The 26,772-nt window shown below is 44.8% G+C and overlaps 1 protein-coding gene across 4 annotated transcripts in view; it reads left to right on the forward strand.

Moving 5' to 3' along the window:
- The window catches only part of NTRK3 (neurotrophic receptor tyrosine kinase 3), a 220,555-nt gene that overhangs the window by 52,701 nt on the left and 141,082 nt on the right, over nt 1–26,772 (forward strand). For all 4 annotated transcript variants that reach the window (XM_071568920.1, XM_071568921.1, XM_071568925.1 and 1 more), the window contains exons 4-11: nt 283–351; nt 7,614–7,771; nt 10,051–10,193; nt 10,784–10,925; nt 13,074–13,370; nt 16,787–16,810; nt 17,581–17,651; nt 19,309–19,411. In XM_071568920.1, coding sequence (XP_071425021.1) covers nt 283–351; nt 7,614–7,771; nt 10,051–10,193; nt 10,784–10,925; nt 13,074–13,370; nt 16,787–16,810; nt 17,581–17,651; nt 19,309–19,411 — 1,007 coding nt within the window. The remainder of the gene's footprint in view (nt 1–282; nt 352–7,613; nt 7,772–10,050; nt 10,194–10,783; nt 10,926–13,073; nt 13,371–16,786; nt 16,811–17,580; nt 17,652–19,308; nt 19,412–26,772) is intronic.

Consider the following 26,772-nt stretch of genomic DNA (forward strand, 5'->3'; position numbering starts at 1 on the left):
AGCTCCAGATTCATGGGCAAGAATCAGACATTGGATTTTTTTTTTCCTTGAAATTTAGCTTGATATAAATAATTTTTTCCCTAAAAAAAAAAAAGTAAAATGAGGAACTTTCATTTGGGTTTGTCTTCATTAAAATCTCTCATTATTAAATCTGAACTTGGGTCCTAAACTGCTTGACAGCATTTCTGTCAAGGAGGACAATAAGATCTGTGGAGGTGGTAGAGTCATCTGCAGGAAGAATTATTTACTGTGACTAGTTTTTTTTTCCTTGTTAATTTTCAGAGACCTCTCTGGGAATCGGCTCACCACTCTGTCATGGCAACTCTTCCAGACCCTGCGACTTTTTGAACTGTAAGTCCTACCCTGGGAGTATCTCTTGGGAGAAGAGGGGAGGCTGAGAGGAGGAATGATTTCCAAATAGAGCCATTTTGAAGCCTGTGAATAATTAGTTAAAACTCCAGCGGGCAACAGCATCCTTGGAAGGATTTCCTGGGTATGGGAGCACCAGAGCAGAACTGCTTTTCTTTTAACTTCACAGCAGCTGGCTAATTAATGTCGGGATGATGAACAAGTCATGCTTGGGGTAGTAAACAGTTGACTAACTCTGGGAGCACATTAGAAATACTTACGAGGTCAGATTTTGAGTGAATTTCTTCAAATATTTGCTCCTCATCTGTTGTGGGGTAGGACTAAGTGTTTTTCTTTAGTTGGTGGACATGCTTTATAAGATGCTCCTGCTTTTTAGGGGACTTATTCCCTTGCTCTCTAGCAACAGAGGCACCTCCCAGCTCTGATGTGGGAGATAGTGAGATAGCGTCTCTCCTGGGGCCCTGGTGGCCTTCAGCCTGCTGAATTATTGATAGAGCATTCAGCATCGTACTTGAAGAATAAGTGGACATGAAATCAATGGAGCGTTGCCCTGATGACCTGTTTTGTTGAATTTTAGAAATAGTTGTTTGGTGGGTATAAAAAATATATATATATAGGATTTGTCCTAGAGGATCCTGGGAAGCTCCATTCATCCTCACTGATGATCAATAGAGCTGTAAGCTAGAAGTGACTTATGAAAGAATAAAGACAGTCTTTCAAGTGGGAGTAAGTGTGTTATCACCAGTGTTACTGCAGTGTATTTTATTTCTGTCAAATTGTTAAATGAAAAATACTAATAGTGATATTAGAAAATAGAGAAACGCCCTTCTGATGGGGAAGTTTGGTTTTCAGAGTTAAAATGCTGAATTTGGAATTTGTCTCCTCACTGATTACAGCTCTAAATATTTTTCAAGTCTGGCTCAGATTTCCAGTTTAATAGCATGAGTCATTTGTATTCTTAGACCTTTACTTATTGTCATTGCTCTGTCTGGCAAAACTCAGATTGATGGAGAGACCCAAGAGTGGAGGAGCAAATGGGGCTGCAGTCCTGAGCTAGTGGCACTGGCAGGGCCTGGGGTAATGGTGAGCCTGCAGATTAATGGGAATACTTCCAGTGGAGCTCGTTTTTATGTGCCTTTGCTTCATTTGGTCATATTTTGTTTCTTCTGGCATGTCTGAGGTCTGCCAACACAGTCAGGCTTAAAAGACCAATACCAAGGACAAAGAGAATTGAGAAGCTGCTTTTCAGGCAGCAAAGGGTACTTTACCTGATGAAGAATACATCTGTGTTGTCCTGATATGATGATCCTGGCAGGAAGTTGGCATGCATAGGGTGGCTTTTGTTGGTGTCAGCAGAGACAGTTGGGCCAGCACTCCACCACGTGGCAAGTGAGGAGGAGCTGAATTACTTGGCTCCAGTTGGAGTTGTACTCAGAGCTGTTTTCTTGGAGATAACAAGCCCCAATTAATGAAAGAAATAATGACCATAGAACTGTGGGAGATTACATGGCTGGTTGGTAGGAAGTACTGATGCTATGGGAAAGCAACACCAATGTGGTGTGTGTTGTCCATGGTGTCTCAGGGATGTTTGGGATTGTGTGGGGCAGGAGCCTCAGCTGAACCATTTCTGCTCCAAGCTGTGTAAGGGGTCTTGGCAAATCAATCCCTGGAAGCAGTTCCAGTGAGCAATTTAGACCTACAAATGTGCCTGGCCACAGGAGCTGCTTTGCTGTTGGCTGGGCTGGAGTAAGAGCCCGGTCAAGTTTATTTTTCCTGAAGAATTACTTTGTCACTGGTGCTTCCTGACAAATGATCCTCTCTGAGCTCCTTGTCACCAAGGAGCCTCCATCCATGTAAGCACAGCTAGGACAAGACTACCAGAGCAGATGATGCTGTTCCCCAAACATGACAGGAGAGGGATATTTCTTCTGTTACCCACCGGGATGTCAGTGTTTAAGGGACAGCAGGATGTACGTGCAGTGTCCTTCCTGAGGCCATGAAACGCTCCTGCTAAACTCTGATTTGTTGGAAAGAAGGCAGCACAGAGGAGTAGCCTGAGCTCTATGGGCTTTTGAATAATTATTCACATAAAGATGTTGGGAATTAAGGTAAAGACATTTCTACATGGTGATCACAGTCCTGAATGCTTGAAGGATGGGACCTTTTGGTAGGGAAAAGCAGTTCTCCAAGATTGTGGGGAATTACTAATGGATGTGCAGAAGTGGGAAATACAGTATTTTTTTTTTTTAGAAATGCAGAGGATGGGTGAGTAAGAGACAGTTTTTTGGCACACTGAGCTCCAAAGAGGCTTCCAGAACCTGTGAAGGAGATGGAATGCATGGCCCACGTAAAGTGAGTGTGAAACACTTGTGGAAGCTAGAAAAGGAGTTGCAGACTGACATCAGCTGAGGACTTGAAGTTGAGCCAAAACTCTTTGGAAAGGGAGAAGGTGGTGAGCAGCAGAGACCAATACAGAGACAGTAAGCCTGAGGAAGGCAGGCAGAGCAGCAGTGTTTATGCAGAGCAGTGGAGAGGCCAGAAGACTCCAGGGACACATGTATGCTGGCAAGAGTCTGCTCTTCTCCAGAGAGTTGGGTCAATGTGGAGGGCTGGTGGGACTAGTGCGTATAGATCTGCAGTGTCTCACCAAGGGCACCTTAATTTGAATGTCAGTGCCCCTGTGCTACCAGGCAGTCATGGATCCAGAGGGATATTAGTCATCAAAGCTAAAACTATGACTTACAATGAGACAGCTCAGAGCAGTGGAGCATGTGGTGAGGAAACTGATGGGAGGGTTGTCTCCAGGAGAGAATTGGGAGGAGAGGAGCTACAACTGATTGTGACATGGAGATTTCTACAGAACATGAGACCTGACAAAGCCACTCACAGTGAACACTGAGAAGGAAAGAGCAGAAGACTAATGGGGAGAGCAAACAGGTGGATGGGAACTTGGTGCTTGAAACTGCTGCTTGACTACATCCAAGGCATCACAAGCTTGTGAATGTGGTATTGCTTTAAAGAATTTCTTGCTCAACATAGTTGAGATTTCCCCCTGCTGACTCAGTGAAGAAAGGATGGCAAAAATGAGGCACACTTCCAGAGAATATTATCTCTTGCTCTTTCTGGCCAGAAACAAGGCTTGGAATGGTTTCCAGTAACTCCAGTCCTAATTCCCACAGCATGGACTGACCTTGACCAGCAGGGCTCAGGCTAATGAGCACAGAACTCTCCTAAGTCTGAAGATGAGTGTGTGCAGGGAAGCATTTGACACATATAACAACTCATAAACATTGGACTTGGAGCCTTTCTTATCCAGAAGTCGCAGCTGGTTTCCTCTGTCATGTCCTTGGCTTCCTTTGTCATGTCCTCAGAGAGCTTAGGGCTGACATTTCAACAAATTCCTTCCCGGAAAGACCTATGACTCTGGATCCAATTACGTCTTTAGTTGTAGAAAACCTTGTAGTTCTGAACATCTTGCCACTCTGCCTGGCCCATCAGCATTTCTAATACCAGCATTCCCTGCCAGCTTGCCTTGCAATAGATTTCTGCAATGCTACAGGAAGCGGCTTTGTTGGGGATGGGGCACAGCAGCATCTCTATTAGTGTTATAAGTCCAACTTAACATTGTCTGTGCCTCTAGCTTAGAAACTTATTGCCCCCAACAGTTATACTAATAGAGCTGTAGCTAGACAGTGGGTACTTGCCCGCTCTCTGCATTAGTTAATCCAGCTGTCAGACACCACCCATCACTCCCTGTCTCAGTCCTTCCCTTTCTATTCCATCCCTTTCTGGCAGGTGTTCCGAAACAACAGTTCTGCTTGGAATGCCAAGAGAAGCCCTGATTCTGGGAAATAAATAGAAATGAAAACCAAAATTAGATTTTGTTCTCTCTCTCCTGAGCGTTTTTTGTTTTTCAAGCTTAGGGAAGTGGCCTCAGTCCCGAGGTAGGAAGAGTGTTTTAATTGCAAGTGTACAAAACCTTAGCAGCAGTTTAATGTGAATTGAAACAGACAGAAGAAGTGTGGCAAGGATCTCTGCTGCCCTCTGAGAGGCTTTAGCTGCAGACAGCTTTGCTTTAGCTGATGAGTGGGGAGGCATGGGACAGGGCATGTGTCTCATTTAGCTGCCTAGTCTGGAAAAAAACTGCTCTGTGTATGTGTGAAGTCCTGTCTGTTTCGGTACGTGCTAGAGTGCTGATGGCAGCCATCTCCCACACTGGTTCACACCAGTGTAGGCTGTCCGGGCAGTTTTGGAAGACAGTGGGTACCTTTCTGGAGGTAGCAAAAGTGGGCTCAGCCAGACACCTGTAGCATTGCTGTTGCTGGAGAGTTGACTTGGTGCCTTAACAGATCTAGGGTTTCAACTTTGATGGGTCATTGTCACATCAAATGACAGTTCAGGGCATGATTGTCACAATTTTTCTCTTTTCCAAACACAATATCCCTGTTTTGGTGCTCAGAGTACACCCTACTACAAGCCTCTGCTTTGCTTGGGGCTGGTGGATTTGGTCTCTTTTTGGGCTAACTCCTTGAGTCACAGAGCAGCTCTGCTTGTGCAGAGAGATATCAACTTGCTTGTGACTGTGATACTTGCTATTTCTCACGGGCATTTTCAGTTTTAAAGGAGGCTTGAAGAAGGTATGGGGTGTGTTCACTGCTCCTGAGTACCTGCAACCAAGTGATGCTTTGGCAACAGTTGCAGGCCACCTGTGAAAAATGCTCTTTGGGTTTCTTTGCCCAACCCAAGAGTAAGTTGTGCTGGACATGTCCCATGAGATGGAGCCTGCCTTAATTCTCACTGCAGTATCTGCAGTGCATGGCTATGTCTTCTGGACCAACAGTGGGTTTTGTTGCCTTGTGGTTCCCAAGGTGTTTTCCTCTTTGCGGAAGACAGAAGGTGCATTTATCTCTACAAGCAGAGGGTCATAAGTAGTGGAGGTGTGTTACAGAAATGTGGGGGGAAGAGTTCAAATGAGCCACAGCTCCTAATGATCCCTGCAAGGGATGAAGTCTGAGGAGAGAATTGGAGGTCCAGGTTTTTGGGCAAGGCGCAGGACAGCGAGAGCATGGAAATTCCTGTGCGCCTCTCTGGAGAGCCAGCTGACAGGGCAGGCAGGCACCAAGCAAGGAGGGAGGGCATCTTCCACATGTCAGGAGTGCTTTTGCAAAGCATGTTAGGGAAAATGGGTGCACACATCTGTGCCCCTTCTATCCGCGGTGCTGTGCCATCTGCCAGTGCCACTTGGTGCATCCAACCTGTGATGGGAGTTAATTTGTGCAAAAGCCCCTGTGGGGGTCTCGATTAGAGCGAGTTACATCGCTGATGTTGGGGCAGGTTGTGGGGAAGTTCTGCCCTGAAGCCCGCAGCTCCTGTATTATTCATGCCTGTTCATGAATTAGCAATGGGCTGGGAAAGCTGCTGTCTATTACTTACAGAACTGCCCTTAAGTGCTCGGACAGCAGCTCTCCTGGCAGCGTTGTTTTATGAGGATATTTGCAGCAAAGCAGAATTTCTTCCCCACTGCATCTGAGCTCCCCTGGCTCCCCACCAGGTCCCAGGGTACATCCCTGGTTACCTGATCTGCCATTAGCCAAGTCCATGGCTCTTACCCACATGCCATCCCATGTCCTGCTGGTAGCAGTGATCCTGGGAGGATTCCGAGAAGAATCCTCCCTGGGGAATAAGTCTTTTCTTAAGTAATGTGTAGTTAAGACAGTAGAATTTGTGTGTTCGAATTTGTGTGTGGCCATGTAGAAGAGGGTGTAAAGCCTTTGCAAACCACTTGCAGTACCTGTCATAGCACACATGGAAAGTCTCATCACTGAAATCCCACCAAATCACTGTGCTAATCTGCTCTCATCTGTTAACTTTAGTGCTTTGGCCTTTCAGTCTCTTGTGTGAGCCTTGTACCTATGTTGAAGAGGTTTGTGTGCTTTTGGTGGGAAAGAAATTGACTAATGACAAACCTGAGTGAAGTTCAACTCAGTGTTTTTTCTGAAAAAAAAAGGTCAGATGACATCTTGATGTATGAGAAGATGCAAAGTAGCATCGTTAGGGTTCAGTTTTAACAACCCCGGGTGCTACCACAAGATCACTTCTTCCTCCTTTTGCAACACTATATTGACAAAACAGCAGCTGCAGATGTTTGGAAGGTTGTTTCCAAATCCTGTTACTTGATGAAATTAATTTTGTAAAAGGAAGCATGAATTTTTCAGTAACATGTGGAACAGAGCACAAAAAAAGCCTTTCCCTCTATAATGGGAAGTAATGTTTGACCTTTGGAGATGACCTTCTGCTTTGGGGTGACTGAGCTCATCTTTGACTCCGCTGATCCCCACTTTCTTTGCTTTATAGTTGTGTGGGGACATACCTTGTTTCTTCAGGCTGTGTCTCCTGTTTTGCTCAAGTTATCATTGCAACCCACTTTGGTAATTCGGTCTACCCTGGCTGAGCACTGTGCTCTTCTGCCTGCTGGGACTTACCTTCTTTGCATGTCCACAGAGAGCTGTAGAGCTTTAAAAATGTAAATGAAATGGTTAATAGGTTGGAAAATCAATTATATAATAAACATTCCTGGTATATAAACTATGTGTAAGTGTGGTTTAAATGAAGTACATTAAAGGCAGTGCGTCTCTCCATTTCTCCTGGCCAGGTCAGCAGGGTCTTGGTGCAGTGCTGATTGATTTGATTAAAATGCTTGTTACTGTGCACATTAGCTCTTGTTCTGGGTCACCAGGAGCCTCTGTCTGTACAAGGAACTTGGGAGAAGAGCTGCCAGCTTCTCTGAGTGCTTATGGGAGCTGAAGGTGTGCTTTGCCCAGCAGGGTCTTGGACCACCACTGCAGTGAGATTTGAAGGTGTGAATCAATCAATATTTTAGGGCAGTGGCGATCTGCCTGCTCCTTTGCTGAGGGGTGACTCTTCTGGGCATCCAGACGACTGTGGGACTGAGCCACAGTTGAGAGGATCTTGTGGTGAAAGATATTACCTTTATCAGTGTGCTGCCCTGGGAGATATAAAGCCTTGTGTGCACAATTGAAGGAGGCTGTGAATGCATGGATGTGTAACTGTGGGAAAGACAGGAATAATAAGTACCAGAAGATCCCAGGCAAATAACACAGAGAAGATTCTGCTTTAGCTCTTACACCTGTAGGGTGGCTGACCCCTGGGAGCCTGGAGCCAGGTGATGGCTCTGCTCATCCTTCCCCATCCCAACATCCTCTCTCACCTCTTTCTGCCCACAGGAGGCTAGAAAGGAACCTTTTTAACTGCAGCTGTGACATTCGCTGGATCCAGCTCTGGCAGGAGAAGGGTGAGGCAAGCCTGCAGTACCAAGAGCTCTACTGCATGACCATGGATGCAGCCATCATCCCTTTGCAGGAGATGAACATCACCCAGTGTGGTAAGAATCCTGGGGCTGGATATGAGGGAGGCTAGAAGGGTGCCAGGAGGGATCCCTCTACTATCCATCACCTCTGGCTCAGCTATTTGCTTGGGGAACCTGGTGTAGCAGAATCCCACCATATGGTTGAGAACAAGAGGTTTGAAGCTGATTAGGGTAGTTTGTGGATTATAGAGTATTTGGGTAAATGTGAGGCTGCTATTAGTGTGTGTGTATGGAAGATATTGGGTGATATGGGACATTTTGTTCACTGTAATTCTGGTGCTTGACAAAGTGGCTGTGGCGAGTCTGTGTGATGTCTCAAAAAACGCCGTTTCATGTTGATTTTCCTCTGTCTAACAAATCCTAGAAACAGCATATTGTTAAAAGACACTGCCACTGTATCTCTTATAATTACTCTTAGGAAATACATGTCTCTATTCATTTTCTTTTGTTTTATTTTTCAATTGAAATCCTATATCTGTGAGGAAGAGCCAGGAGTGACTTTATATCTCTATTTCCTGCTGATGTTTAAAAGAGTCCAGCTGCCCCAGGAGCAACATGAGGCATGTTCATTAGTTATCCCTTTTTCCTTCACCTTGTTTGTGCATCAGCTGCCTGTTCGGTGTCAGTTTTTGCTCTGCTGTTGCAGTTACTGGAAAGCATCCCTTGCAGAGTAAGGAGAAAGAGATGTACTTTCTGCAGAGCAATTAAACTGTCTGTACGCAAGCAGCTGTCAAACTTATGGGCTGAAAAAAAGGATGAAAACCAGAGGTGTTCTTTTTTTGTTGATCATCCTCTATATCAGGAATCTGGGTGTGTTACTTGTAGCAGTAGTAGACACAGCATGCACTTTTGGATTTGCATGATTTGGGGTTTTTTTTGTTGCATTGTTGTTTAGGTTTTTTTTCAAGATCATAATGTCCCTTCAAACTCTGTAAATTGGCCAAAGTGTGCCTACATGTGGATGAACTAAAAAGATTGCAGAGTGCTGTAATTTTTGCTCCACATGGGAAGAATAAGCTGAAGGGATTAGAGGGGAAAAAAATACTTTGGGACCAGGGACATGAGAAGTGGATCCATCAGTGGTGGTATTAGATTCTAGGAGACTCTAGCCGGGTGCTGATTTGGGAAAACAAATGTGCTGGTGCACAGGGTAAGCACATCCTCTGACCATGCAATCTCCTGGAAGGGCAGGGAGCCACACTGGTCTGTTTTCCTCCAGAGAATGACAGTCTTTCTTTCAGACATTAACTCAAGGGGTGTTGTAACAACAGCACATTTGTCTCTGTCCTTTGATGCTGAGAGCTGGTGCGGCCATGCTTGATACCAGCTTAATCTTGAAGATCATCCATGTCCCTTCCATCTCCCTGTCCATTGATTCCTGCAACCTGTGCAGCTTTACCAGGTCTTTGACCACTTCCACCTTTCTTCTGGCATCCTCCCCATCAGTACAATGTTCCTCCCCTCCTCATGTTGCTCCGTGATGGAAATGAAAGGATGTGTGTCCCCATCCATGGCTTTGCATTCATGTGATGAATGCTGCTGCCCTATGATGGGATGAGACCACTGGTCTGTTCCTTTTGCCCTGCATTCCCAGTTTGCCTCTAAAAACTTCCCAGAAAACCTTGCCTCTGTAAGAGCACTATTTGCCCTTCTCGCAACCAGTGCTGTCTTGTTTCATGTTGCCAAGGATATTTGGAGGCAAGTAAGGAAGTGGTGTAAATCAGAGCCACCATAAGTCAGTGAATCCCTCTGCTACCACCAAGAAAGAGCAAGGGCATCTTTTATTATGAGAGCTGCAGTTAATATTAGGAAACATCCTTGGTCGTCTTCTCTTGATTGTTATGAATTAATGACGGACAATTTCCTCACTTGGAGTACTGGGTGTTCTGTGCCCCGTCCCTTGGGGTGAGATTGCTTTAGATCTTCTCCCAGTACACAGTTTTCTCATCCCAAGTGACTGGCCTCATGAGCAGCTTCTGTAGGAGTAGCAAGATGGGAATGGGAGTTGTGTGAAGGGAAGGGCAGCCAAAACTGGTCACTAACTTTTGAATTCAAAGATAATAGGAGTGTCTGCTTAGCTGGCACATCTCCAGTGTCTACGTTACCCCCTGTCTCCAACATCCCTCCTTCCTTCAGTAGGGCAAGGCCATCCTGTTACCTCCTGCGACTTATCCCAGGTGCTGGAGGCTGAATTGGGAAAACCTTGGTGGGATCTGGGTCCCCATGAATGTTCTGCATCTGGCTATAGTAAATACTGCACCACACCTGAGCACTTTGGTGTTTGGCTACTCTAGACCTTCCTGAGATCAGTGTGAGCCATGTGAACTTGACGGTGCGGGAAGGGGAGAACGCTGTAATCACCTGTAATGGGTCGGGATCGCCGCTGCCGGATGTCGACTGGACAGTGGCAGAACTCCACTCCATCAACACCCACCAGGTAGGGGTTGCAGGACCTCAGCACTGCCTGTGCCCAGTATAGCAAGGGTAAAGCAGCTGCCAGGGCTTCCCCAGGTCTGTGCATGCAGGGCAGAGGATCAGGTAGATGGTGGAATTGCTGTGAAAAAGATGAAATGATTATATGAAAAAAGAAAATATTTGGGCCATTCCCTTCCCTCATGAGAACCTGTGGGCTGCCAGAAGGGAGCAAAACCTTCCCTCTGTATATCTGGAAAGGGAAGAGAAGAGAGCTTTATGTTTAAGTGATCCCTAACTCCTGTCTCCTCTAATGAAACAACCTGTTTGCAGAAGTGCCTGAATTGGAAGCTAAGCACGATTTTTCTAGAGGCAAAACACATTTATCAGTGCTACAATGTTATGGCTCTCCCCTTCCCAGTAGTACCTCTTACAAGATGTGATGTGTTTAGTCAGGTCTGGAAACACCTCCCTTCACCCAGTTTCCAGTTGTTCTTGGATTTTGGAGACCTCACATCTTAGCTGGAGACTGTGATGCCCTTCTTCTGCAGATGGTAGCAGGGAGGCAAGGAGCCACCAGACACTGACTTCTGTATTTCTCTTTGGGATTTTTAGACCAACCTCAACTGGACCAATGTTCATGCCATCAATTTAACCTTGGTGAATGTCACCAGTGAGGACAACGGGTTCCTGCTTACCTGCATTGCTGAGAACGTGGTGGGGATGAGCAATGCCAGTGTGCTGCTCACTGTCTACTGTAAGTATCAGTGGAGAGACCTTGTCCATACACAGGCTGGAGGGGCTGCCTGGGAACTATTTGAGTGCATGGCCACTTGCTACCTGTGACATACTGGATTTGTGGGTGAGGATTAGGAGGAGCTGAGCACAGCACGGAGGAGGTGGATCCTCACACAGCTCTCTGCCAAGTGGCACTAATTTTGCTTTCTTGATGCTTCTATTGATCTAGAAATGAGCACCAGAGCAGGGGAAGAGCAGCAGTACCCCCGTGGTGGTGGTGGTCATCTTTCCACTTATCTCTTGTAAGATTCAGAAGAGTAAGAAAATGCCAAAGAGGGATTAAAAATCTGTTTACAAACACAGAGTTGCTTGTCCTGATACTGTGTGAGAGGTTCAGTGGCACCCCTGATAAAGACAGTGTAAATCTTGCCACTGATTTCAGGGATGCAGTGCTTCCTCCCAGCTCTGTTCCTACAAAGTTAAACTGCAAATACCATATAAACATGCACATGTCACATTTCAGCTGTTCACTTTTACCTGCAAGTAGCTCAACTTCCTTTGTGCTTTCTAATATAATATAACACAAACCTGACCTTAAGAGGAAGTTTACACAGCTTTGTGGTCTCAAGCAGCTGAGATTTACTATATTTTGCTGTGTCTGTAATATTTGCCCTTACTCTGTAGTCTGAAAATCTGTCCCCCACCCCCAACCTTGTCAGGTAGAGTGGAGACTCTTGTGTTTTCTTTCTGAGTAGTCTTGATGAACCCATGCATGCTGCGTGATGATTTACTACTTTCATCTTCCTCTCAGTAAGTGCTATTGATGGATTGAAGAAAGGAGGTGATTAAAGCTCAGCTCAGAGGTGACTGGTCAGCAGGTGGGGTTTTTTTTGCACAGTGTTTTAGCATTTTTTCCTCCATATCTTAAACAGCATCATGTCTATGCCTATTTTCACCTGTGAAATTCTCTAAACTGCTGACAGTTTGTTACCCCTGCTCTTGTTGCCTGGACCCATCACTCAGGGCTGTAGTTTCACACTGAAAAGATCTGGGTTTGAGCGTGTAGGTGGCTGCCTGTTTTGAATCCTCCTTGCCAGGAAGATGTGAACAAGCCACATGCGAATCTAGGTTTGAGAGTGAAAGAAGGGGGCTGGGACACGACTGTGCGATTCAGGGTAGATGGGTGGTAGTTGGGAGAATTTTGCTCAGCTGCAACCAGCTCTGCATCTCTTTTCTTCTACAGCATTCATTTCCTGAAAAATATACTTTTTTTTTGTTTTTTTCAAAAGATGGTTCTAAGTTGGTGTGTTGGTTTTCTTCATCGTGGATGCCCCATAGATTGTCTTTGCAGTTGGATGTTACCAGGAAAACCAGAGTTTTAAGAAAGTCTTGCATCTTAGTGTCCTTTATCATTACTCAGACTTGTTCTTCTAGTTCAGATCTTGCCAGCCTTGGGGTTTGGGACCTTACATGTGGGCGTTGTAAATGGGGTTTCAGAAGCAATAGCAGAGCAACATTTGAATTCTCGGGGTGTCTCAGGGGGAAGACACTGCATATGCAATAAATTGCAGGTGGAGTCTCTGCTTTTCTTATCCCTCTCCCACTCTACTCCCTTTAATTAAAATACCCCTGAAGGCTGCTCAGCAAGTGAGAACTCCTTTGGGATATTCAGGCAGTCAAAACCCCCAAGGACAGGCAGTCGCTGAGGGATGTTTGCTTCCACAGCTATGCAATCCAAAATTGCTTGGTGTGGCTGGAGAGATCCCATGGACATCTTGCACATGTGTAATGTAACAGTGTTTACATCGTGATGTCCTCCTTAACGTGAACAGGTGGTCTCCCTGTGATACCCTGGGAGGAGGAGAGCAGCAGGAGGTGGAGTGGGCAGCTCCAAAGTTAATTGTTCCTGCGCTGGTGAAAAGATCATACCTGCCATTAATTTGTACCCCTGTTTGCAAGACCAAGAGAGCTGGCTCTGGTTAAGGTGCTCCTTTCAGGGAGTGTGGAGTGGTTCTTGTGACAGCGCTGCTTCTTTGTAAACATCCATGGGATGAGTAGAAGGATGAAAGGATTTTGGAGGTTTTCAGTAACCTTAGTTTCCATGGTGCACAGAGACATGACGTTGGGTGGAGGTGTGCTGTGAGCCTGCCATGTTTCTCTCTGCTAGATCCCCCTCGCATCCTTACTCTGGAGGAGCCAGTGCTACACCTGGAGCACTGCATTGCATTTGCAGTGCATGGGAATCCAGCTCCCACCCTCCACTGGCTGCACAATGGCCAGGTCCTCCGGGAGACAGAGATCATCCACATGGAGTTTTACCAACAAGGAGAAGTGTCTGAGGGTTGCCTGCTCTTCAACAAACCCACTCACTACAACAATGGCAACTACACAATTGTGGCCACCAACCAGCTGGGCTCAGCCAACCAAACTATCAAAGGACACTTCCTTGAAAAGCCGTTTCCAGGTACGATATTCTGTTTATCTCATCCGAGTTTCTTGCAATCCGAAGGTCTTACTATGGCCTTACTAATAATTCTTGCATCTAAACAAGGCCTTGACAACCCAAATTGGCTTTTGTTTGAGCATCAGTTTGGAAGAGGTGACCTCTGGAAGCTGCCTCTTCTGACCAGTGTGATTTTACTACTCAAGTGTACTTTGGTGTTATATCAACTCCATAATGTTGGAAGAGACACTAACTGGTTTAGATAATTTTGTTTTGTCATATATTTTGCAGTGTATTTATATATTTATTAAAAGATGTTTAGGAATTTCAGTGGGAACAGGGTGAATCTCCTCTTGGGTGACTCAAAGAGGTTGCTCAATTTTTTTTGAGAGAAAGTATTCTGCTATGTGGTAGTTATAATCTATAGAAAGGGAAGCCCTTTGAAGTGTTGCAGCTCTTCTCTTTTTTTTTGCTTCCTTTTTTGCTTCTAGCTTGCATTTGTGAAATGATTAAAGCTGGATGCAGCAGTGTCAGGATTGTTTTCTTTCTGAATGCGATATGTGCAGTTCCAGAATGACAGGTCTACAAAAGATGCAATGGCTCAATTAGTCACTTTGCATCAGTTTGCTGGCACTTCTTAACTGATTGCTTGGAATTCCCTGTTGTACTTCCTGGTGATTCAGAGCTTAGCTGCAATAAAAAAAAAAAAAAAAAAAAAAAAAAAAGGCATCTAAGAACAAAAAGATCCAGCTCCGGGGAGTGCAGTAGAGACTTTTGTGGTACCCTGTCTGCTTTGTTTGCTCTCTGACATTGCAACACCACACTGGCTATCATGGAGTTAAGATCTGTGCTGCCTTCAGGAATGATGCCATGAGAAAGTGGCAGCTCTAAATTGGCCCCTGCAGCCCAAGAAAATCCAGCAAAATAGGGCGTTTGCTAAATATAGAAAAATACCAACGGTACTCTCATTTATTATTTATATCACACCATATATGTACACACAGTTTTCCCGCAGGTCAAATATCATAAATGCAAACCCAAATCTCTGCCTTGAAGATCTGACAATTGAACAAATGAGCTGATATGGATGGGAGTGGAAGATTTGTGTTCCGACTTCAAGGATGCTGCCCTGTTTGGATATCTGACCTATTTATGTTTCGTCCTGTCAGGGCACAAGAGCAGCTTGGTGGGTGGTAGGAGAAGCAGACAGGTTTGCAGGCTCAGCTCTGTCAGGTCACACCTTTGTGACTCAATTTCCCTATCTGTAAAATGGGAACAACTCTTAAGTAGGTGCTGGACCTCCAGGAAATGGAGACAGATATGCTGTTCTGGAGAACTGATTTTGGAAATGGATCTGGGCTGTGCTGTGGTGTAGGAAAACACATTGATGTTTGAAGACCATCTCATGTTAGAGGTTCTGGGAGAATGGAATTGTGTAAAACATACATAAAATATATCCCTTGTGAGTGCATCTTCACCCACACCTCGTGTGTGCTGTTGGTGTGGAGTGCCTACTGCCCCTGAACTATCTCTCAGCAGGAGCTGACCCATTTCTTTTATTTTTTCTGATCCAAAGTCTCAAGCCATTCCTCACCCTTGCAGCCCCTGTCAGCTCAATGCAGGTTGTAATTTACTTTCCTTGAAGCTTGTTGCTTCATCCACTACCACAGCTGACATATACACTCAATGCAGCTGATGTTTATAATTTCCCATTTGAAGGTAGATCCCTTCAGAAAATGCCACATGTTGAAGGTTCCCCAGTGTAGTTCATTCAAGCCCTTATTGCCTACAGCAATTCAAATGTGCAAGGTCTTTGCTGTCAGTACCCAGGATGAGGTTATTAGTCTTAATTAATGGAAGTGTAGTTCCTGGAAGACTTCATATCAGCATACAATAGGACCTGTGATGATGTATTTTAGAACTCTCTAGGTGAAAACCTCTGGTTGTTACCATGCCACACTGTGCATTCCAGTCTGAGAGGAGCAAGGTGGTGTTTAGAAGCTAAATGGAGGCTGGGAGATACATGCTACATGTCATATCCCCCTTCTCTCTGATGCTGTGAATCTAAAAGAAAGGGCAGTGGCTCCCAAAACAGATTTGTGTCATATCATGTAAAAATCTCATTGCATGTTGTCCTTGGTATCTCTGCCATAAGCAACCATCTCATTTAATCCACAAAGGTTAGTGTACCTGTGATAAGTGTTCAGTAATTTGGGAACTTCACACAGAACTCAAACTGGCTGAAATTTCTTAGTTATTTTGTATACTTTGAAAAATAGGGTTTACTGAAAAAATCCCCCAACAAACCCTTTTTGTGGGTTTCTGTTGAATTGGCTTAGTCTAGCAGAGAAAAATAGAGGAAAATGTAGAAGCAGCAAGAATTTTATGACTAGACTCTGTCTGCCTTAATGGGGGGAAAAAAAAGTCACCAAATAAAATACTGCCTTTTTCCCCCCCTCCTCCTCTTGCTGGAAAAAGTCAAGGAAAGTTACACTTCTGCTCAACTTGAAACAAAAATATTTTTTCAGGTTTTTTCCCCTGGTTTGGAAAGCTGTGTTTGTCTCATGGGAATTGTTCTATGCTTCCCTTCCAAACCTCACCCATGCTTCAGCATGAACGTTTCAGCATCCTTCCAGGAGCCCTCTGCCAGCAAAGCTGTGTAAACTCCAGTTAATATCAGGCTCGGTTTCTTACACGGGCAAGTGAATTGAAAGCTGATGCTGTTCTCACACTATGTAAACTGAGTGTCACCAAGGGCTTTAAACCTCATTGTCTGGGGCCTTGGCCACCTTTGGAGCTGAAGAAGCTTTACTGAATAGACTGGAGCAGTCAAGAGGCTGACAGCAGGGACTGGCATGATTGTCTTGGGAAAGAGGCAGCTCTAGGACAGCCACAGCTTCCGTATCCGTTTATATGCTAATACCTGTTAGGAAGAACTCATGAAAAGGAGGTCAGAGGAGGTATCTCCTACACCCCTGCCCCAAGCTGGGCTCTTCTCCATGGGACTTGGTCCTTGTAGGACTTTGTCCTTGGGTGAACACTGCCATGTAAGGCAAAATCTGCTTCTCTCCCTTCCACTTCCATTGTGCTCAGCTCTGTGTGTCTGCTGAATTTTGCCCAGCTGCTGAAAGCAGGGTCCTTTAACAATCATTCAGAAGAGTGGTTAGTGTGCTGCTACTTGTTCTCCACGTTGGCCTCATAGGAGTATCCCTCTGCTCCTCTTTCAGCCCAAGGTTCACCATCCTGAACTCCAGCATGTCCTGCTGGCACAGGCACTGCAATTTCCAGTTACAATTGCCCAAGAGGAAAAAATATGAAAAGCTGGTTTCCTAGGCTCTTTGAGGTGGTAGAATATGTCTGAGGTGGGTTGGGAATGGGACCCCTCTCCTTCTGCTGTGCTGCTGACTGTGTTGCTTCTCTCTTTGTCTTTTTCACAGAAAGTACAGACAACTTTGTCTCAAGTAAGTGTCTCCTTGCCTTTTGTGTACTGTGACTGGTTTGTTTCTGTGATTTACATGCTCCTGGAGGAAAAATCAGGAAGCACAAGCAGTTTGGTGGAGGTTGCACAAGGCCCTGGCTTCCTCATGAACGAGCAAGATGACTGTGGGGGGCTTTGATTAACTGAGTAATCTCTAGAGACCAAGAAATGTTAATGTCCATCTAGTGATGTCCTGAAGAAGATCTGATAAGGGGTCATTGGTTGTGGTATAGCAAAAGGGGTCTTAACTACGTGCAGGCTGGCCAATACCCAATAACATCTCTCTAGGGATGAGAAACAGGAGTCAACTTCTATACTGTTGCCATGAAGCATTCTTCCCACCTTCCCATACTCCCCCCAGAAAATCAACCCCCCCAAAAAAAACAACTCCAAAAAAGCATCCAAGTTACTTTTTTTTTTTCAATCAGGTTCTGCTGGAGTCAGTTTTATGTTTTAATTCTTCTAGCACAGTAGATATCTGAAAACTAGGACATGGCTCAAGGGTGAAGGGTACCCACCCTGAGACACAAGGCTCCCAAATATTTCTTATTTGTAAATCTGGAGTGACCTGGAGTTCTTGTCTATGGTTTTTCTACTGATGTGCACAGTGTTGATTTGTGCCTTCTGAAATAGAAAGTTGTAGCCTCTTTTAGGGGCGAACTGGATCTTGTTAAGCCAGGTACTGCCACTGGCATGTACTGGATGCCCATGGAAGCCACGTTGAATCTTCGGTCTTTGATGTTTTGGTTTCAGTTGGTGATTATGAAGTGAGTCCCACCCCACCGATCACTGTGACCCATAAACCAGAAGAGGACACTTTTGGGGTGAGTCCTGGTGTCTTCTCTGCAGAACTATTTTGCATGCATTCCTTGTAATTGATGACTCACTATTTGTACTCCTCTGCTGTTTTGAGTGTTTGCAAGGAAAATATCTTCCTTTATGACTCAAGACAGCAATCAGAAGGATTTTGTGGCTTTTGTGTCAGACAGGTAAAATACTGACATGAACCAGCTGATCCTCTTGGGTCTGCAGTGTGGAACCAGGGAACTCTTTGAAAACAAGGTATCCTGTGAAGTTGCTGCTTGCAGGGTCAGAAATTCTCTCTAAAAAAGTAGCACCCAGAGAACAAACAAACAGGCAAACGTGTGTTTCAGGCTGTTATTGATCTGTTAAGTTTAGCAGGGTGAGGGACTCAGATTTAGCTTGGTTCAATTCTGTCAGTGTCTGTTTGCCCTCTCTCCTGCTGTGCAGAGCATGCCTAAAATGAAAAAGGAAAGAAAGCCTAGGGCTTATCAAATCTCAGTCTTGTCTGTCTTCTGCAGAATGCAGGTAGAAAAAGTATGTATAAGTATTAGGGAAAAAAAAAACAAGTTACACAATTGTTCTAATTATGTGAAAGGTTTAAAATACTGAAACCCACCAGAACAAACAAAACTCAGTCCACCTTGGTTTCAGTTCTCATCCAACTGAAACGTCCTATAACTGAAGTGAAAGCTTTGAACAGTATGGCTGGAGTAATAATATGCTCTGATTATTAAATATAAAACACAGAAAACAAGCTGGGGATGAAAATATAGTGTGGTAAAATAAAAATTTAAAAATATCATAACAAATGTACTGAGAGCAAGGGAAAGGGTAGCAAAATGAAATTACTTTTTCTTGGTTAAATGATGTATTTTCTATTATAGTAGAATGTGGTTTTGTAAAAAGAAGTAAAGTCTAAATGCATCACAAGACCCAGTACAGAACAATTGGACAAATGCCAGGGGAATTGTTGTTTATATCAATGCAATAAATGTATCTCGAGCAGAGACTTGAAGGAATAAATATTCATAAATATTAAAATAAGCCTGGAATTGTAAACCCTTTAGGGCAAGGAGGTTTTCTTTCCTCTGCTTCTATGCTGCCACAGTGGAACCACAGTTCCAGTGAAGGACTTGGATGCTGTTGTAGTAACTACATTAACTAATAAAAATGACAATAAATAGGGAACCATTAGAGGCCTTTGGAAACCCAGATGTTTGGGGGAGAGGGGGGAACCAGTTCTACGTAATTTCTTCTGTTTTCTGGTTGTGGTGTGTTATTTTTCCTTGCTCTTTGTCCTGAGGGATGTTTGGATGGATACAGAATTGCTCTTTCTAAAGAATTTTCTGCTGCTCCTGTGTATTCCCAGCTGAGGCTTGAGATGTGATGCAGTGAGGGGAGAGTGCAGACATTGGAGCATAGGTCCTTCTTCCCTGCCAGAACAGCATCACTGATGGGAAGATCTCAGACCTCCAGTCCTGAAAACAGCATGTGATCCTTCCAAGCTATTCCAGAGCACACTGCTTTAAGCTTATGTTTTCCTCCACAGCTGATATCCACAGGGCTACTGCAGATGGTATGGAGCCTACAGAAAGGTTAACTGGGCAAGGAGGTGCTGTATTTCCAATCTAGACTCCTAAATTCCTTTGTCTTGACTCTAAGGCTTTTTCATTTCAGGTTTCCATAGCAGTTGGGCTGGCAGCTTTTGCTTGTGTCCTCTTGGTCGTCCTCTTTATTATGATCAACAAGTATGGCCGACGGTCGAAGTTTGGGATGAAAGGTAGGTGCAGTCACTTTCCTCTAGCAGGACGCACCTTCCAGGATTGCCCGGCTCTTATAGCACATGTGGAAAGGTGTTGTGGTTTCATTCCTACGTTGCCAGTATTGGGGCAAAGCCTCCTAAACAGAACGTATCCCTCTTCAGTTTGTTGAGAGAGTAACAGAAAAGCAGGCTGGTGGTTTTCACCAATATGAGCTTCTGTGGGCAGAATTGTGCATGTATCTTCCTTATTAGTGCATAACTCCATCTACAGATTGCTTAGAAGAGCTTTTAGCCTGCTCCCTCCAGCCATGTGTTGAGGGAGTTGTACTTAGGGCAGCATAGTCTTTTTTGTGGACTTGACAGTGCATGGCCTTCCCTTGCACTTGCTGCAGAGCTCAGGGTGTGAAGGGGGGACAGGAGGATATAAAATTGGTTTGGGTTCTGCTCTGTGCCTATCTGTGAGTGGGGACTGAGATGCTGCTGTCAGTTTGTGATGTCCATACTGGGAAGGTAGTGGTGTGGAAGGTCTCTTTCTGCTGTCTCTCTGATGAAAGGTTTCTCCTCTGCATCAGGAATAATGACTTTTAAAACTTATTCAAATCTCCTTGATAGTGACTAGAAAGTAAGAAGGTGTCTGATGTTTGCCAGGCAGGACCGGTCTCTTTGTCCTATCAACACCAGCTCTGTTATGTGACAGAGATAATGCCACAAGTAGGTGACTCTGTACCATCTGCTTTTTTGCAGCTCTGCTGGTATCTCCAGTTGGGCAATGTTGGTGGTGCCCAGTGAAGGCTGGAGGAAGAGCCTTCACATGGCAAAGTAGTTCCCAGCCTAATTGGTGGCTCATGCATATGCTGTTTGAAGCCAGGCTTTGACAAACACGAGCCTCACTCAAGGTTCCTGAGTCAAAGCCTGTTTCCTGGCCTTGCTGTGGTCTGTGCTGCAGGGCAGGTTGAAAGATTTGGGAATCTTTCATGTGCTTGCCTGGGGCTTTGTTTGCTTTATGTAGACATTTCCTGAGTGGGTCCAGATGGAATTCTGGCTGGAGTTTCTCCTATGCATCCTATGGAGATAGAAGACAGGACATTTAATTAAGTAGTGAATCCTCTACATCAGCTTAGCAATATTTAGTCCATATGTCCAAGATAAGAACCATCTGGTAAGGGTGTACTGACTAGTGGGTGGAGTAGAGGAATGGAAGACATGGTTCCTGGGATCATTTCCCAGCTCTTCTACTGACTCAGTGTCCATAGGCAATTAGCTCTCTTAACCTCTGCTCTGCTTTAATTTCCCCATCTGTAAAACTGGGATGATGTTATGTGCCTTCTGGAGGGATTTGTCAGAACACTTTGGAAGTGCTTGGGCTTTTGCCACTGATGGAGCTTAGAGATACAAATATAAAAAGGAAAAGTAACATCTGACCCTAATGGAAGAATCAAAGAGGAGTGAAGTAAGCCTGACGTGAGTAATGAGTCTTGGTGAACAGATGTGTGTATGTGTTTAGAGGTGTTTGGATAAGCATGTCAATGGATATTCTGCATTCCCAGAAACTGGGGGGTGTGAGGGGGTGTGGAGATGTGTGAGTGTCATGACAGACCCTTGTATGTACAGTTTTAGGAAGGCAAAATTGTTTAACTGGAAAAGCCTACTTTCTTCTGCATTATTTTGTGTTTCTTCCAATTCTGATATGAAACCATAACCCTGCAAAGTTTCTACAAGTTTTATTGACGTTGCTTGGAGAGATGGAGTTGACAGAAGCTAAATAAATCTTTAAAAACAGACAACTCTATAATGAGTTACAAGTGTCATAGGCACCACCACGGACACACTACCCACACTGCCCAAACTCTGCTCCTTGTTGGGGATCCTCCTGACCTGTGCACAGTCCTCCTAGCATAGGATCTAACCTGCTTTGAGCTTCCTGCTTTTCCCCAGCATCTCTTCTCCCTCCACTGTTTTCTTTAGCCCTAATGCCATTGTTAGCTGCTGTGCCACTAGGCTTTGCATCTTTAGCCTGTTTCCCTTTTTTGCATCAGGCTTGCTACCAAACTTCACCACTTTTTCATCCACGACACAAATGTAACTCTTCTACTCCTCTGCAGTGGCTGGGCTATTTGGTGGTACCCCAGCTATGGTCTGCCCTGTCAGCTGAGCTCATTTATTTCTCACCACCCCAAGAAATATCAGTCTCCTCCACACTTCCAAAAGGCAGTTTATAAGCTCTCCTTCCCTGCTCAGCAGGTCCATAGCTCCAGAGCTTAGCTCTCTCCTCAGGTTGCTTTGGAGTCTCACCTGAGCTGTTACAGATGGTTGCAATCTGGCAATGATACCTTGGAATTTGTGTTTGTCTGGTATATGCTGGATGACACTTTCCCCAGTGTTGTTTCCTCTTTTGCACCACTAACGAGCTGCTGTTCCTTTGCTTCTCCTTGATGGCTTACTATTCATGGAGTGGTGCCCTCATTCAGATCATCCAATCTGAATGGTCCTGAACTGCTTTTCCAGGGATTCACATACCCTTTCTACCTTATTCTGACACCTTGTGTGGGACAGTGCAACTAGCAACCACCTACAAACTCCTTTAGACAGCACTTTCCTCAGGGTCCCTTACCAGTCAAATTTTGGGAAGGAGGTGTCCTTCATGGCACGCAGCATGGTGGTGTGTACTAAGGAACAAAAAAATCCAGACCCTGAGTCTTTTTGGGAAAGTGCATCATTGCCTGATTCAGGAACTGTTTGACGCCAGCTGATATGTTGCCACTTGTTGAAATCCCATCTTGGCAGGCCTGCAGGGGCAGGTTTTTCCTGTTGTTTTTCTCATGGACGCAGAACATTGTGTACTTGTGTTGGACTCGTTACCCAAAGCACCTCATGAGTCTGAGCACATCTTTTTCCTTCTGCTTCTCTTGGTGTTAAGCAGATGGTTTATTTCCTAGAGAGAGGTGAACTTGGACTGGCAAGGTTGGATATCGTGTTGGGTTTGGAAGGCCCCCTGGGCCAGCCTGCTGAGCTGCCCACCAGCCTTAGAACCAGACCAATAGGCTGCCAAGTGTCCAACATTCCAGCCGCCTTCACTGAAAACAAAGTTGTTGTGTCTAGAGGCACATGTGCTGGGAGAGGACTACGAGAGGATGGTGTGTCCACATTTGTGTTCTCCTGGCTGGTAGCACACCCTTGAAGCATTGCACCAGAGACCTGTCAGAGCCCCTGCTCTGGTTATGACCCAGTTACTGATACAGCAGCAGCCAAGCGGTAGGGAAAGCCTGTGGTGCCAAGTGCACTGTTGACAGCCTGGAGCAGTGGTACTAACAAAAGCTCCTTTGAAAGGGGCTCTGACATGCTGTGCTCCTCAGCTGAGCCCATGGAGGCTGGCTCTGTGCCACTCCCCTTGCCTTCCCCTGCTGGCTTCATTGAGGGCATTCATTAACATGGAATGGCAGAGGTCAGATCCCCTTTCTGGCCGCCTGTCGACTTTGGCTCCTGTAGCTGGGAGGGAACAGTGGTGGGCTGAGGCAGCTGCGGGGGTAGCTGAGAGATCACTGGAGCTGGCACGGTGGAGGTGGCAGGGAAATGGCAAACAAAGCTCCTTTTTGTGAAAAGTGGTGTTACATGGGCAACACAGGGGTAGTGGAAGGAAAACTACTGGGAAAAGTGAATGTTAAAACTGAGACACATTGAAGTTGCAGTAATGGACTGCAACTGCTTTCTGAAGGATGATGTATCCAGAGGGCATCCTGAGGTGCTTTTTAAAGCCTTGTATTAGTGGGGGGGGGGGGGGGGGGGGGGGTGGAGAGGTGGGAAATAAGGGTATTGCCAAGGAAGAAATTGGAAGTTGAAGTCCTTTGTTTCACTCTGTGTCCCAGGAATGGTTTTTTTTCAGGTGGGATAGACCCCATGGGAGTAAGGAGCCTGATATCCTCCTCTCAGTTGCTGCTTGCTCCAACTCTGGGCTTGATGTCCCACGTTCTCTGACTGCCCACCCACGGTGAAGGGCTTTACACCTCACCTTCTGGGGTCAGACTTGTCACTGCAAGCCTTGTAAACTGTATCTTCCAATCAAAGTTTAATCCCAGTAGACGACAGGAAATGAAATTTTGTAATATAATAGAAAAGCCACATACAAGTCCTGGGACTAACAAAAATTAAATTTCATAAAAGAACAGTAATGGCACAGAAAAATTCTGGGACAAACAAAACATTTGGATGGCACAGCTATGGAGACAGTGTAAATGCTTAGGTTGACGGACTCAAATATATTCTCTTTTTACTTGTTTTCTTTTATATTTCCAAGTGCCTCAGGATAAAGAACGTGTGCTCATGAATATATGTGTGATGTATTCCTGGTGCTGCACAACTTCAATAAAACCCAAATTGAGTTAGCTGAGATATGCAGAGAAAGGTGCTAGAGAAAATCCAGAGACAAGAGCACTTGTCGTTTTGCTGAGATGAACTGTTTTCCAGGCTCTGAGATTAAAAACTACTTGCATTATCCAAAAGAGATTTTCTTCCTCAGATGGATCCAGTGCCAGCTAATGGTTCAGACTTGGTTACAGTTGGCAAAGGGCCAATGGCTTTTTTAATCTGATTTCCTAAAGCAAAAAGGTGTGTGATCATGCTGCCTCTTTGCACACGTGCAAGCATGTGTGTACAGCTTGGCCTGCCTGGATTTTCCTTTTCTGTGCTGCAGCTTTTGGATCAGCTGACCAGTTGCACCCAGAGGAGCTGGGAGAGGACTTAAAGATGCCTCTTCAGGCATCATGAAATAGATAAGCTAAATGACAACTCAGGAGATGCCCCACTGACAAAAACGCCTCAAACCTTTCTGGGCATTAAAGAATTCGTATGGAAGCTGTCTTGGACACAAAACCAAAACACACGGGATCAAGCTGTCATGGGGTCTCACTCTGGTGGGTGGTGTGCACATGCATATATATGTTTTCTTTCTAAATAGGCAGAAACAGTAAGGAAGTGGGGGAAGAAACAAATGAACAGTAAATAAATACTGCCCATGCTTCCTGTAATGTTTGAGAAATCACATTGCTATCAGTTCATTTGATATTTGCTCTAATAGCCCTGATCAAAGTGCTGGCACTGCTGATGTGCCTGTGGATGTCAGAAGTACTTGCAGAGCTGTTCCATTGTAATTTAGTGTTAGTTAAAAGGTACTTAAAGCAGTTGCCTATTTGATTATGATTGGGGGTTATTAGCATTTTTTTCCATAAACAGATGGTAACTGTCCGCTGAGTCGATTGCAGAACAATTCCAGAGATCTGCCTCAGAAGAATCAGCTCATGCAAAGATATCTCGGGTGCCTGGCCTTTTGCTTTTGTTGATTTGCTTTCTTTATTTTATTTTTATTTTATTTTATTTCCTCCTCCATCATCTCCATCATGCAATTACCACTGCAACTTTAAAGGGGAAAAAATAATGAGAACCATGGCCTGCTTTCAGATGAGGCTTAATTCTGTCCCACGTTTCCTTGGCCAAATTGGGCTATAATCACACACTGATTTTATTTCCTCCTCCACCCCCAATTATTTGTTTGTAGTTGTACAGACAAGAACAAACTCTCTGCAGCCTAGAGAGCCTGCAGAGTAAGGGTTAACTGCTCAGAAGAAATCTGTGATCTCCCTTCCTCCTAGGAGCCTGCTGTGTACCAGGAGCAGGAAGAAAGAGCAGAGTACTATTAGTCTGGCATGGCTATGGGAGAGAAGTAGCCATGGCTAACTACAGGAACTTGACCTGGAAGTAGGAACGCATTGCTATTGTATTCTTTGAGCCCAGGTGGCAATGTGCAGTGCTTAGTGGTGCTGAGGGACTGAGCCCCCTGAAACATCCAAGCAGAGTGGCTATGTGGGACTGGTGGAGTTTGGGGCTTCTCCCTTGATGGTATCCTTTTCTTTGTTTGAAAGTACCCTTGATATACTTCTAGTCCTCAATATTACTTGGGTTTATTTGCCTGGGAAGGGGATTGAAAGAGCATGTGGTTTCACTGGGGTTTCCTTCTATAAATACCTGTTTATACTCTGCTGAAGTGCAAGCTGTACAATTTCTATATTTATTTATTTAGTGCCTTCAAGGTGGTAAAGCACTGATGAATGTCACTTTCTATGACTACCTGAAAGTAGGTTGTAGACAGGTGGGGGTCAGTCCCTTCTCCCAAGTAACAAGAAACAGGACAAGAGGACATGGCCTCAAATTGCATCAAGGAAGGTTTAAATTAGATATTAGGAAAAATTTCTTTCCTGATAAAATAGTCATGCATTAGAACTGAGGCCTAAAACTAAAACTACCACACTAAGGAAGTAATGAAATTGCCATCCCTAAAAGCATTCAAAAAGCATGCAGATGCAGCACTTAAGGACATGGTTTAGGTAGAGCCAGCAGTGTTATGTTAATGGTTGGACTCAATGATCCTAGAGGTCTTTTCCAACCTTAATGATTCTATGATAAGTGCCTTGCCTTTGCCTACATCATGCAGTGTGTAACTGGTATTGTGGCAACAAGGGAAAGCTGCTGTGGAGCCCTTGCTCCTTGGCAAACCTTTGAGACCCCACTGACTGTCCCCTGAGGTGCTGTGACAAGGCTTCTGTTTCTACTCTGTGCAAAGACAGATCTGCTCTCATTCCATGAGTGAAATGCTCGCACCCCTTGTCCTTTGGTCCCAGGTGGTGTTAGTCAGGGGAAGACTTGAAAAGATGGGGTGATGCTGTTGCTTATTGCTGTCTGAAGGAGCAGAGAGCAACTCTTGGCTGGAGAGATGCATCAAATGACCCTGAAGAATTGGTTAGCAGAAGGTCAGGATTTATTTAGATCTAGAAATACAACATTTTCTCACTCCTAGAAGTATTAATAGGTCATTTATAAAGGAAATGTAAAGTGCACTGACCAGCCATTATTTATTCCAGTTGCTTTTACAAAACTCAGGTGTCTATTTTAGGCAACTACTAAAAGCAGTTAAAAAAAAAAAAGGCAGATCAGTAGTTTTCAGGTGACCCTAGAAGTTCCGAGCCTCCTTCATGCCATGTTTCTGCAGTCTTTTCTAGCCTGTGTATGACCTCCTTTCCTCACAGGTGCTCGTGTTTGCTCTGGTCCCCAGGTGGGTGCTCGACCCCAGTGCATCTCTTCCCCTGAGGGAACCCCATGAAACAGTTGCTGTTTGCCCCAGGCAGTTCAGCATTAGCAGGTGTCTCATCACTGACTTTCACAATTGGTTCCCTTGTTATGGTCTCAAAAGCTGTGTGGCTGACCCTTATCTTACCTGTGATTCTGCATCATGTGAACTCCCAGCTGAGGTGCTGGAAAGAGGTTGACATTTATTTATTTATTTATTTATTTATTTATTTAATAGGTTGTGGTTTTTTAAGCTGTCCCTACTC

This window comes from Pithys albifrons, chromosome 13, assembly GCF_047495875.1.
Source record: "Pithys albifrons albifrons isolate INPA30051 chromosome 13, PitAlb_v1, whole genome shotgun sequence".
Taxonomy (NCBI): Eukaryota; Metazoa; Chordata; class Aves; order Passeriformes; family Thamnophilidae; genus Pithys; species Pithys albifrons.